Source organism: Excalfactoria chinensis, chromosome Z, assembly GCF_039878825.1.
Source record: "Excalfactoria chinensis isolate bCotChi1 chromosome Z, bCotChi1.hap2, whole genome shotgun sequence".
Lineage (NCBI taxonomy): Eukaryota > Metazoa > Chordata > Aves > Galliformes > Phasianidae > Excalfactoria > Excalfactoria chinensis.
The window spans coordinates 7,666,565-7,680,010 of record NC_092857.1 but is presented as its reverse complement, the minus strand read 5'-3'; the positions used below and the strand labels follow the sequence as shown (position 1 = coordinate 7,680,010).

General features: G+C 43.0%; 1 protein-coding gene across 4 annotated transcripts in view; it reads right to left on the bottom strand.

The window, feature by feature from the left end:
- The window catches only part of DNAI1 (dynein axonemal intermediate chain 1), a 131,194-nt gene that overhangs the window by 50,837 nt on the left and 66,911 nt on the right, over positions 1-13,446 (bottom strand). For 3 of the 4 annotated variants that reach the window (XM_072359377.1, XM_072359375.1, XM_072359374.1), the window contains exon 14: positions 53-142. In XM_072359377.1, the coding sequence (XP_072215478.1) occupies positions 53-142 (90 nt within the window). The remainder of the gene's footprint in view (positions 1-52; positions 143-13,446) is intronic. The other variant, XM_072359376.1, reaches the window with a different exon arrangement.

The window sequence follows — 13,446 nt, the reverse complement described above, 5'->3', positions numbered from 1 at the left end:
AAAAAAGTGAGTATAATTTGGCCAGGAAAGAAAATTGCCACCTACTATTTACCTTAACTAAAGTCCATGACACAATCCGTCCATCCGAGGAGACAGAGAAGAAATTCAAATTGTTGTCCATGTCATCTTTCTGCCACTTCACCTTCAAACAAGCAGATAACCCCAGTTAGTACAGAGCACTCTGAACTAGCAGGGCAGAGTCCCTGGCCCTCACAGAGACCCCCACAACTCACATCTTTCACCGTACTGCAGGGAAGCTGCAGATAACATATCGATTCCCTGTGCAAATGAATCCCTTCCCATTTGGCTAATTACTGCAAATATAGCATTACATGTCTATACCCTTCAGACAGCTCACCTCAAATTAGGTTTCTGTGCCTGTGTGGGACACAGATGAGCCCTTGGAAGCAAAGTGTGACATGGGTCTTTGGGGCACTTTGTTTTAGGGGGATCAAAAGGTCTCCATTAAAACTGAAATCCTCCCTACACCTTCAGAGCATCTGTGTGCCTAGTAAGGAGATTTGCCTTTTGACTGTGACAGCTCAGCAGGAGAGATTAGAACTCAGATAAATGGCTTACAGTTTAGAAGAGACATTTCAGTTAGACGAAAAGCATTAAGAACGCTCGATTTTCAGATCTGGAATTCAATCAGACTGAAGGGAAAAGGATGACTTGCCACTGGGCCTGTCAGCGTAAACCCCCGTGGGCATCTGTCAGTTCAGGATAGGGACAAACACTTCGGCAGGTTCTGCTGTGGTTTTCAAAGGCATATTTGTTCCTGTCCAAGCAGTGCAGAAAACATATTTCCCTGAACATCATCTGTGATAAATGGGCACAAGAATCCCAGAGCTTATCAAATACTCAATCTATGAACAGCTATTTATCTGGTACCTACTACAGAATGCAAGCAAGCGTTCTCAATACTTTAATTACACAGGATTGGGTATCCTGATGTTACTTCCTTGGAAAAAGTGTTAATTCTGTTTTACAAAATTGTTTGTACCATGAAGTTCTCTGGAGCACGAAAATTCAGCAAGAGACTCACTAAAGAGTAATTAATTCTCTAGTGAACCTGTTTCCTACCTAGAACACACTGTTCTGCAGAAAGAAAAATAAAATGGAAGGGAATGCTCACACAATGACAGTTTCAAGGCCATAATATGTGACCAAAGAGTCTTGAGTAGTTTTGAACGTCCGTCCTCACGTTGCAGAAATCAAAAGACTCCAAGTGAAACCACTTCTGTTTGACATTAAGGAATGGCGTAATCCAATATTGCTCAGAATAAGTGGCTAGTGATGAAAGAACAGGTCCAATGTAACACACAGAGAACAGTGATTTCCAGTACTGGCCACTGCACACATTTGTGCTGCATATATCTGTTCCAGGAACATCTCCCCAATATTATGAGCTGCTGCTGATCATGGTGGTCATCAGCAGCTGCTTCAGATAATGGTTGGTGTAGTGAGGAATTTTAATTCAAAGAGAAAAATGCAGGCTTCTGAGGAACTGGTTAACAAACATGTTGGCTTATTTGTCTCATGAAAGGCACAGGAAAAGAGATGTGCTTCACATCAGAGCCTTTTAAAATGCCACTCTAAACTTGTCCAACAATAAGGTGCACTTATTTGTATGTCTAACTTGACTCTCCTCTAACTCAGGCACTTTCTACTTTCCCAAATATATGGAAAAATCAGTCACACTTCCCAACCTCCCTCTATGGCAAAGTTGCTTAGCTTGAGATAGATTTCTGTAGAAAAAAAACATCCATTTAAGCCTGGAAGCAGTTAGCACAAGCACCTTAAATATCTCCTATCGGGAAAGGGTCACAAGTCAAGAAAATGGATTCTCCAGAATCTGACACCTGCAGGTTCAGACCCAGCAACACCTTGATTTGCACATGGAAAGGAAATGCAAGAGACACCTCTGTGCTGAAGGCAGCATGGGTCTGAGATAAGGCTTGGAGTCACCACCCAGGTTGTTTAAACACTGTGCATGCTAAGAGCTGAACTGGTCCAGATGTCTCTAAGGGAACAGCCCAAGTCTGACTACTACCACAGCACAGATCCAGGTGCTCCCTAGTGAGCTTTGCTGGAGCTCTGCAGCTGAGTTCTCTGCTCTGTTCTGGCTAAGCACAGTGCAGATGTTTTGCATCCAAACTAGAGCCAAGCAACAGCCTGTTACATCAATGGAAAATGTGCAAATAAAACAGCTGGAGTCCACCTCTAATCACACTGCAGACAGCTCTAGAATCCTTACACAGTGTGTTGAAGAAACCTCATCTGAAGGCATCCAACAGTGCAAGCACTTCCACGACCTTATGGGATTATTACATAATCCAATTCCTTCCAGCATTTCCCAGCCAGAGAGGTTTGCTCACTCAGGGTTTGCTCACTCCAAAAACCATCTCTCTGACTGTTATCTATGCAAGTTTTCTGTTATCAGTTAAGTGTCACAACTGTTTCTCTTCATCTGTTTTATGGTGGAGTCAACAGCCCTCAAAAGCAAGTAGGCTGATTCTCTTGGGTACTCTTGCTCCTAAACCTGAAGCCATTAACGGCATCTGAGTTAGGTACATAATGTAGGCAGTTTGAACTCAGGCTTTCAGGGGCAACAAGATTTGCCCTCACGTGACTGTCAGCAGCTCTCCATGGCGTTAGCCTGAATTTCAAAAAGCAGAAATAGGCACTTGATACTTTTAATTTGCTGTCAATACCTCTGATGCCTTAATATTGTTTATGATCTTTTTTCTCCTGATCTCTGAATTCCACAAACACTTATTAAGGTAATTAGCCTTCATAATACTGCAATCAAATCAGGCATCTGCTCAGAACTGGCCTTTCCCCTGCTCCCAGAGGCCCACAAATATGGCACAGCCTCCTACCATTAGCAGCATCCATGCTCTGAGAAGTGGCACATTTGACAAGAAAAGCAGGCGACTGAAATAAGCATGTGACTTTTTGAAGCATGTGAGAATGATCCCAGGATTTTGGCTGCCTGAGATGGCTTAAAGCAAAAGTTCAATTAGGATGTTGCAAAAGCAAAGCAACACTCGAGAAAGAAAAGTGTGTATCAACAGTGGAAAGGAGACAAGTAAAGACAGTACTACAAATGACTGATCCTGATGGGATCTATAAAATAAAAAATAATACTGTTATCTTTATAGTTACCTTCAGCCTGACTGCTCTTTCAGTACAAAATCAGTTTGTGAAACGTTGCTGTGGGGTACCTGTGAGAAAAGCCTATCATTTCTTAAGTTTTATTTCAGAAAGCCTGGTTATTCATAGAGGAATGTAAGCTATTCAAAACTACTATTTGTTCACAGGAAAATAAAGGTAAAACTCTGCATGTTCAGTGCTACGTACAGCAGGTTAGCAGGGCAATAATCTATCAACTCTTAGCAAGAGAATAATATCATCTTTGTCTATAGCAGCTGGCAGTGGCTCCTGTCCAGCAGAAGATTAGACCATCTATCCAATCTGATTTGAAAACTCCCATGTTTCTAATGTCATTCCTAGAACAGAAATAGTGCTTGATCATTTTTTCCTGGCATGGAGGCTGTTAGTCATTCACGCTGACAAATAAAATCGGTCAAAGCCACCCTGGCCATGGAGCTGACCTGAGCACTTTGCAGACAGCCACAGGCAGGATCCGCCTTCCTTCCTTCTAAGGGAACACATGCTACTGCAAGCACCAGCCCCTTTGGTTGGTTGCTGGCTTGCCAAGACTCAGCTGTGGGGTGCCACATGTGGCACGTACACATTAACAACAAGCAATTCCTTCCCTTCCTATTAATTATCCTCTGTGAAGCTCTTAGCCAGCACTGGGATGTTGTGCCCTGCTGATTCCTGCCCAAGGTGAAGCAAAGGAGTTTGGGTCATTCAAACTTAAAAAATAGAATAAGGTCTGTCAGAGGTAGGAAGTGGGAATGACACAAGCCTTATGAAACCCTGAGGAGCTGAGTAATACACACACAGATAAGTGAGTGAGCCCCCAGGCTGCTGAAGAAAATCCCTGCCAATGTGAGCCAGAGACAAAATCCTTCCTGCACCAACCTGGCAAGCAGTATAGTCCTAAGCAAAGTTGTTGTGGCAACGAAGGGTTTGGGGGAACAAAAGAGGACATCTCTTCTGAGGTGGGGTTGGATACACGTGACCACTGGTGGTGGTTCACACTGCTGTTCTCTCCAGCCTCCAAAAACAGGCACTCAACAGCTGCCACGTACACAAGCATCAGGACTTAATTGGCCTTATAGAGGAAATCTCCTTTAACATAAATTCCTTCCAGTTCATGCTCTCTAAGCATTCCAGTTCTTCCCTTTCAGCCCTTCTATGCAGCTGGAAATATACAGTACAGGGCTTCCTCTCTTAGGCACAAGCAAGCAGGATTTACAATCTCCTCTACCTTGTATTCCTGCAAATAAATCAGAATTATGTGCCTCTGTGCAACAGGATGGCATTGCTGACCACTGATGATCTGCTATTATCCCTTCGGGCACCCAGCTGCCTAACTGCTCATTCCCTCGTTTCTATCTGTGCATTTAATTTTCCCTTTCTAAATGCAGTATTTACTCATGTCTTTATTGAATTTCATCACATCGATTTTGGACCATTCTTCCAATTATCAAGATGGTTTTGAACATAATCATGTCCTGCAAAGTGCCTGGGCCTCCCAAGAGGGCTTCCTTATTCTTAATCTGAGTTGTTAATGAAAGTATTGATCAAGAGAAGACCAGGGCTGATAGCTGGAGGGTCTCACTTCAAGCATCTTCAGGGTGTGACAGCAAGCCCTGGATAACTGCTCTTGGAGCACATGGGCTGAGACACCTAAACAAACTCTTTACAGAGATTTTATCCCATTCATATTTCTACACAATGGTAATAAGAATGTCACTGTGAGAGCTTGGATCAAATGCTTTAGTCAAGTCAAGATGGATTGAGGTGATAATGTTGACTGCCTTTCCCTTCTTCATGATGTCCATTTCTCTGAGGTAAAAGAAAGAAAGAAATTACAGTAGCTTAACAATTTATTCTGGACAAATCCATGTTGGCTTCTCAGAATTACCTTATTATCTAGACATTTACAAACCATTCTGCCATTTGTCTAAGTGTTTTTCCAGTGACTGAAATTGGTCTGCCTGGTCAATAATTTCCTGGGTCCAAACTGAACATTTTAACCTAGATTTTTTTAAATTCTTCCAGTCCATTGAGACCTCTCCTCCTTTTCATAGCCATGTTTGTCCTACAGGCCAAGCCCTGGAGTGCAACTAATGCACTGCTATGCTATAATCTGCACTTTGCCAATCACTACGGATGCCTGCAGCATGGGTAAATTGTTCAGATACTGGTTTCTGGTCTGTGGTACCTTGCCCATACCATGTCCCCTCTGCATTCAAGAATACACCCTTCAAGAAAATCACGTGCAGAAATGTCTTTTGCCAGACACAGGTTCTGTGGCATTGCTGAAAATCTGCTGATGACATTTATTGTTATTTTGGTCAGTCCACATCACAAATACGTGAATGTGCCCCCATCCACAGAAAAAAGCAGAACAACACTTCCCTCTGTCCATGCCACAGGAGCCCAGCCTCTGGGTAGAGGCTTCTATTCAATTAGATTGGAAGCTCAATATGGGCTTGCACAAAAAATCACTAGTCTCTGCTTAAAATCAAGGATGTATATAGTACAAAGACTTCCTAAAATTCTCACTAATGGTCTAAAATTGCTCTAGCTAATTCTTCAAATACTGCAGGGTGTATTTAAGCTGATCCTGCTGATGAGCACATACCTGTCTCATCAAAACATTATTTAACTTGCACTTCCCTATTCTGAACTGTGCTTTCACTCCCTTTTTGCATTAATCACATTAAACAGTCAGTCTTATACACTTAATTCAAGATTAAACAACATAGCATCAAATAGTGCATTCTTCTCCATACTACTCAGTGTTAGCTGAAAGATGGTTTTAGTAATGAACCTCTATTTTTCATTCCTCCAACTTCCAATACAGTTCCCAAATATCATCCTTTCCTTCTTATGACCATGGATAATCACAGCTCATTTTGTACCTTCATCTCCTTTAATTTTCTTTGTCTTCATGCCACATTTGGTCTGCATAGAGGAGACTTCTTCCATTTTGCTGCTATCCTATTTTCAGCCTTCCACAGCAGCCTGCTGCGGGCTGATCTGCAATAAATTGCTCTGTAGGTCACACCTTCTGGAGCCAGGCTGATCTCTCTTGTATTCTGGTGTGAACACTCCTTGGATTTCTCTACAGCAACCTCTAGTTTGAGCCAGGAAGCAGTTCTCATTTCTTTCCACCATCACAAGAAATGTGTTTCTTGTTGGTTCCCGCTAGTTCCTCTCAACAGAATGGCATCCAGAAACAGCAGCACATTACCAGCAGAGCAGAAATCTTTCACATTCTCCTCCTGCTAATGACAAACTGCCTTTATTTTTTATTTCCTTCCCTGTACCACTCTCCTCCAATGTCCAACAGAGAGATCTGCTGAGGTGGAAGTCTCTTCTGACCATCAGCTGACTAAGTATGCTGACTTCTGGTTTTCTTGGAGCGAATAGTTTGTCCCCCCTTGCTGCTAAGACAAGGTAGCACCTCTATAACAACTTCCCCAAGTGCCCTCCATCAAAGCACTGCCAGCTAGTCTTCATTTACTGCTTACCAGACTCTACAGCCTGGCCCCATACATGGGCCTTGCTGCCTCACTGAGAATCTCTTGCCAGCTATTAAGAGTGAAGCCAAGGGCTTCACCCTTGTGAATCCTCCACACCTGGAGGAAAGCATGCAAGAAACAAGGCTGCTCTCCTGAAACTGGTCACAGGAGACCCTTCAAAATGTCTGACCTAGAAAACACAGGTTACTTCGCTCACATGCAAAGTAACTTGTGTGTTAGTCCAAACACAAAAGGACAAAAGGGTTCCTTACCTCGGTTAGTTGGGATAAAGGCAAAGAGTGAGCTAAATCCAGATGACTCACCTCAACTTGCAACAAAAATGACAATTTTAATGAGCTGTGATAACGTCATGCAGACTGCTTACTCCAAGATTTAGGTCAAAGGAGCCCAGTCAATGTTTTTCAACAAGTCTTCATGCAAAAGCTGCTCCTGGGCCCAGAGTGTACTTTGACCATATGATATCACTATGACAGTAGAAGACATGGCTGTGCCATAGCTTCTCGTGGGTCTAAGCTTCCTGCTTGATGTAAATACACCAGGCAGGAAGGAAGCAGCCATGGTAGGCTCCAGTCAGTCTCTAAGTGAAGAAGATCTGAACAATGAGGTGGCCAGCTTGCCCATCTTGGAGCCGAGGTGTCTGGGTGCAGCATAATGGGCTCCTGCCCCAAGGTGCTCACTTGGCCAAAGGGATCACTGGACTGTATCAAGGCTTTTTACCATTCTTGACTGTTACACTGGGAACTAGACAGCATTTCTGCTGTGGTACATTTAGCAAGAATGTGACAAAATAACCATTTTTGTCAACATTACCACAAAATACATTAGTGCTTGATTTTGTTCTCAGAAGACTTGCAGTAAAAACATCGTCCCCATCCCTGATCTCTAGACATGGTGCTGGTAAAAGCAGAGCAGATGGGTGAATCCAGGTGCAATTAAAGAGAAACAGCTGCTCCCAAGAGGAAGAATCATGTCTGCTGAATGGGGAAAGCTGGGCTGTCACTTTCAGGCTGAAGAGTCTTTGCATACCCAGAAACCTCAAGAAGAAATCAACTGTCAAGAGTGCAGTGCCACTAATGATACCTTTCTGCTACTGCCTGAGATGTCTGTGTGGGGAAGAAGCTGGAGATTCTTCCACAAGGGATGTGACTTTCTGGGCCAGAAGACCAGAGTCTGCCAGGAGCCTATATCAGATATCCCAGGAATATTCAGCTGAGCCTCTAACTATAAGATCATGTTTGTCATTTACAAAGATTAAGGCAGGTGCCACCAAGAGCCACAAGTAAAGCCCTCCTTCTATCACTGCCATACAAAAATATAATGTGACTAGATATTTAACAAAATGATCTTTAAGCAGCACAGCTGGAATGCAAAGACAGATATACCCAACTGAGCAAGACCAGATGATATGCACCCTAAGGTGCTCAAGCAGCAGGTGAAACAATCTCTAAATCATACATAATTATCTATGGAAGCTAGGAGAGGTCCTGGAAGATAGGAACAAGGCCAAAACATCTCCAGAAACCCCAAAACAAAAGCTAGCATGAAAGATAATGTTAAAAGACCGTGGATCTGTAAGCCTACCTCAGAACCTTGAGAGCTGGAGCAAAGTATTAAGTCATCAGTATGCAGTTATGGTCCAAGAAGATAGGGAGCAGTGAGTATGGGCTTGTCAAGAAAAGATCTTTTCAAACAAAATTGATTTCCTTCTCTGACAGGGTAATGGGTCTAAAGGATTAGAGGAAAGAAGCAGATGTGATTTACCTTTAATTTAGTAAGGCTTTTGGCATACTCCTTGCGATGTTTTAGAAGCAAGCTAAGAAAATTAAGTCTAGATGTAATTACAGTGAAGTGGATGAGTGATTGAAAAAATGAATCTGCAAGAGTAATGACCAGTGACTTCCTGACCAGTTGAGAGAGAACAGTAGATGGTTCCCACAAGGGACCATCCCAGGTCCCGTTCTATTCAATATTTTCATTAGTAAGTTGCATAATGGATGGCAAAACACATGAGACAAAGGTTTCTGTTATTATTATCAGAACTCAAGGATAACTTGACAAATTGGAGACTCAGTCTGAAAACAATAAGACTAAATTTGATAAAGACAAGTACGGAGGTACGCAGGAAGAAGAAAGCACATAAATAAGTGGAAATTAGGGAGTTTCTAGCTAAGTGGCAGTAGCGCAGAAAAGGATCAGAGGATGGTGCAGGAATCAGCAAAGTGATACTGCCAGGGCAGGGGGATTACAGAAATCTTTTTCAAAGGGATTAACAGGTATGTTACATCTAAGACTTTCCGGATAATTACTTCAGACCATCAGAACTGTTGAAGACAGCCAGACAAACTCATTTTGAAGAAAGCACTTCAGGAATGATACTGTAGAATCCGTGACACTGTAGGCAGAAGAAGAGGACACTCTCAAGGGCTCTGCCAGTTCTCATTTCTGTGATTCAGGAGCAGTCTCCTTTTTCCAGAAATGAAGGCTCACTCTGATTCTAAATTCAGTCTCACTTCTCACGAGTGTACTGCACGTCAAGTTCAACCATACTGTGACTGCTTCATCCACTGCAATAGATGAGACTGCTTTGTACAGCAGACAAGTCTTTTGAGTGTAAGAAAAAGCTGATGGGAAGATATAAATAAAAACTACTTTGATTTACATACATATAAATAAACACTTAAAAATAAATCCAGTGAAGAATGCTCCTATCTTGGAATCTGGATTTTCTTTTAAATGCAAATGCTTTGGCTATGACAGCAAACTAGAGATATGGGAGCTGCTAAGCAGAGGAGCGTCCTTGGCGCTCTTCCTTCCATTGTAGAAAAATATGTCGATGCTTTGCTGTAAAATTATGCAACAGGGCAGAATGGATTGGATCAGTGTGCTGTGGAAGCAAACTTGTCCCCATGACATCAGCTGTTAAAGAGACAAGGTTTGTAATTAGTACCTCTTCCTAAAGGCGAGTAATATTTAACATTTGGATGTACTGATTGTATTAGAGAGAAAATGGTTTAGACAGCTGATGAATGTAAAAACGTTCAGAGACTCCAATACCTTTCAGTTTAATTTGGGCTTCCTTCTTTTCTCTTGCATCTGTAGTGAGCAGTTCTGGCCTATGGTACTGCTCACCGGAAGCAGAACAGGGATTTAATTGGCTGCCTCCTACCTCCACCTACCATCATTTTGTGTAACACAGCTTTCCTGATAATAAATATACCAACACAACGGTGAGAGTGGCTCACAGGCTGGAAAACAGCAGGCAGGTACTGAAATGAAAGTTCACCTACACCTTCACCTACAAAGAAGTTGGGCATCACCTAAGCCAGTCTGGCAGGACAGCGTTTCACCAAGCAACGAACTGGAGGGAAGAATTCCTCAGCATCTGAAAGCAGCCTGGAAAGGAAGGCACAGCACAGGTGTGTCTGGGCGCACCCAGAGACCATCAGTTACCTGCACCACAGGTGTGAGGTTGGCTGAGGCTATTTCAAAGGTACAAGCAAACAACAGGCTTATCTGATGAAACAGATCTTGCTGGAGGCAATAGCAAGAACCAAGCTTTACTGAAAGCCTTCTTGTTGATGATGGTTGTTTTTTTTTCCTTTTTAGTACTTGAAAGCTTATTGATAGCTGAGAGAAAACTTTCAGATATGTTTACCAACACTCAGGACTCCTTGTAAAACAAACTCCCACATCTTATTTAACCCCATAAACACTCCTCTTTGGAAAATCGCTTTTCCCCCACAGCTGGATCAACTGCCTTCCACCTTTATGCCTTCATCTTGAAAATCACTACATTTTGGAAGCCCATGAGCCCAGGGGTGCAAGATCAGCTTACAGTAGTAAAGAATCAGACCCACTGTACCACAGTGCCTTCAAACACCATACATGAATTTGGGATGCAGAAAGAGGATAGAGAAAGCTCTAGCAAAGAGTATACTTGGCGATAGAGGGACTCAGCACCAAGCTGAGCAGCAAGCATGGCATGAAAGTGACGCTGATACAGGGCAAAGGCCCAGCCTGGGGCTTGTGCATTGCTCATGCTTCACAGCCTCAGATTTATCTGGAGGAAGCAGAGTTCAGTTATAAATAGCACTGGATAAGGGCTGGCCCTACTTTCAGTTTGTTTTCCTCCTGCTGGGAGGTGGTTGCTCTGCTTTGTACCAGGGATCTGCTTGCTTATTCCCCTCACAGCACTCCTTGCTGCATTTATTAGGCTGGTATACCAGCAGCTGAGGAGCACAGACCCAGCCATCAGACTCTCTCCTGTTTGTCCTGTCAGTGGTAGAGTTTCCATGTCAGACAGAACACAGCTGAATGATGGGTGCCAGAGGCCAGAAAACTCAGGCATTTCAACCAATTGGAATTCACAGCTCCTGGTTTCAATTCTGACTGTGCTCACTGGGCAAGATATTCAATTTACAGACAAAATAAGAAGTTCCCCACTCCTTGCACAGGGAGAGCACGTGGCAGGCAGGCTCACATCCAAATCCCCAAGCTTTCTGATGCTGCTAAATCAGAGACAGCATCTGCAATGTTACTGACAGAAGGTTCCCATCATTGCAGGGCTGGGGCTCTGTCCCCAGGCACACCAAGTTGAGGTGTTCACTGCAGCATGTGATGGGTGGGAGCTGTGGCAGCCCCTGCCCCCAGCAGACCATGACTTTGACCTCACCATACCTGCTCTACCCTTACCCCTCCCTTACCTCTACATCATCTTCCTTGTTGTTTTGCAGGCTGTGTCACTGTTGTTAAGACCCACATGTGCTTTCTACACCTGGTTTGAAAATCCTGCTATCAGCAGTCATATGTTACAGGCCATGTTTTTTCCACTGAGACCTAACATAGCTTCTCGATTTCTGTTAAATATTTAGTTAACGTTTCTGATGGCCATAAAGCAGCAGAGGAAGATTCAGAGATCCGAGTAACCAAACAAATGCATTACAACTTCTCCAGGCTTTGAAGCCTCAGGCTAACATTTTACAGCATCCCAAGAACTGACTTTACCTTTAATGAGTGAAGATTTCTCTGTGAGCTAGCACCAGTACAAGCCATGCAGAAAGCAAATTACATACACCTTGCTTGCTGTTACTGAAAAGAAATAAACAACTTTGCAATCCACAGTGAAGTGATCTGGTTCTTGAGTAAAAAGGATGGGAAGAGAGAAAAACAACACAGCACTAAAGAAGAATCTTTTTAGCAAGCAGTGGTCAGAGCAAAAGAAAGAAAATAAATTCAGCATCTGTATGAAGTACAGAGGGAAGAGCAGAATCAAAGGGGAAAAAATTTCTTCTCAGACAAATGTTACATGATCTGCAATGCTTTACAAGAGAATTTCTAACGTGTAAGAATCCCCACTCAAGGTGCAGTTTAGAAGAATAGTTAAAGAAGCGAAATCTCTAGCAGATACAGTCTGATATCATCTCAAGGCATATAACATTGAAGTTAAAAAATGAAGGACTTGGTCTATTATTGTCAAAGATACTTAGAAGGAAGCATTTGGACATTACCTTTTCTAACCTGAGAGTGCCTCACAAAGTGTCAAAAGGGATTTCAACAAGGTATAAACATGATGTAAAAGATTTTATCTAGTATTTCTACCACAGCACTGCCTTGCAGTTTCTACCACCTTCACCATCACTTTAAATGAATGTAAAACTTTGGGATAAACTCCTGTGGATCAGCAGAGCATTCCCTGAAGAGCGCTGAAAACTGTCTACATGGGGACAAGATTTCTTACAGCAAAACCATGACCGCAGTGAGTTCTCCCAGCTCTAACAATGACCAGAAAACTGCTGTTCTTTACCATTTTCTACAGCAAGCAAATGGCAATCCCAGCCTGCCCCTGGTATTTAAGTTAACCTTTGGGAATAGAAGTGCAGCTAAGGGCTGCCCCAGCAAGGGAGACTCTAACAGACGTGGGGCCTCCAAAGCCCCCGTTTGCTCCATGGACACTCTTCTCAAACCTCTGTACTTCTGTGCATGCACTCAGTGACTGAAGTCAAGCTGCCATTCTCATGTGAGGCTACAGGGGCCTCTTTTACTCTTGGGACATAAGAGGTTAACATAACTTGTAGTGTTTGTGTTGGGCCAGGAATGCAAAGCAAGTCTGGCAGCAGAAGAAAAGTAGGAGAAAGCTGCAGGTGCAGACGCTCAACTGACCCAGTACAAGATGCAGTTTGCTTGCATTATCCTATAAGATTTGTGTTAAATGACCCTTGCCATCAGGTTTCTTCTCCCTTATCCCCTACACTCTCTCACTTGCCAGCTCACATGACAAGCCATCCTGCTTCTCTTCATCCCTATTTCCAGCCCAGCCTTCTTGGTTTAAGGTCTATGTTGCTCTTCCTTCTCCAAATTTCTGTTTCTCCACTGAACTTATCCCCATAACAGTATCGCCATGGAGCTGAATAATGTTTTCCCATGGCACTGCCCACAACAAACACATAGTTTGTGCTTCTTAGCAGTGAGAGTGACAGCAGAAGAATCGAGCTTGCTCTGAGACAGATGATCTTTATTCTGACCTTGATAACAACCTTCTGCCTCTCCTTTTATTTTCTTTGCAACAAACTCTTTGTTCGCCTGAAGCCAAAGAAACAAAATATTATGTGAAGCAGTAACATCTTAGAAGCAAAGCAAGCCACAAAAGTTGTTTGTCTGACTGCAGATGACAGATTTAGGAGACTGGCCATCATCAGAAATGTGCTGGTGTGACAGTGGGTTATGAACAAAATGCTTTTTCTTCTAAGTAAGTGCAGCA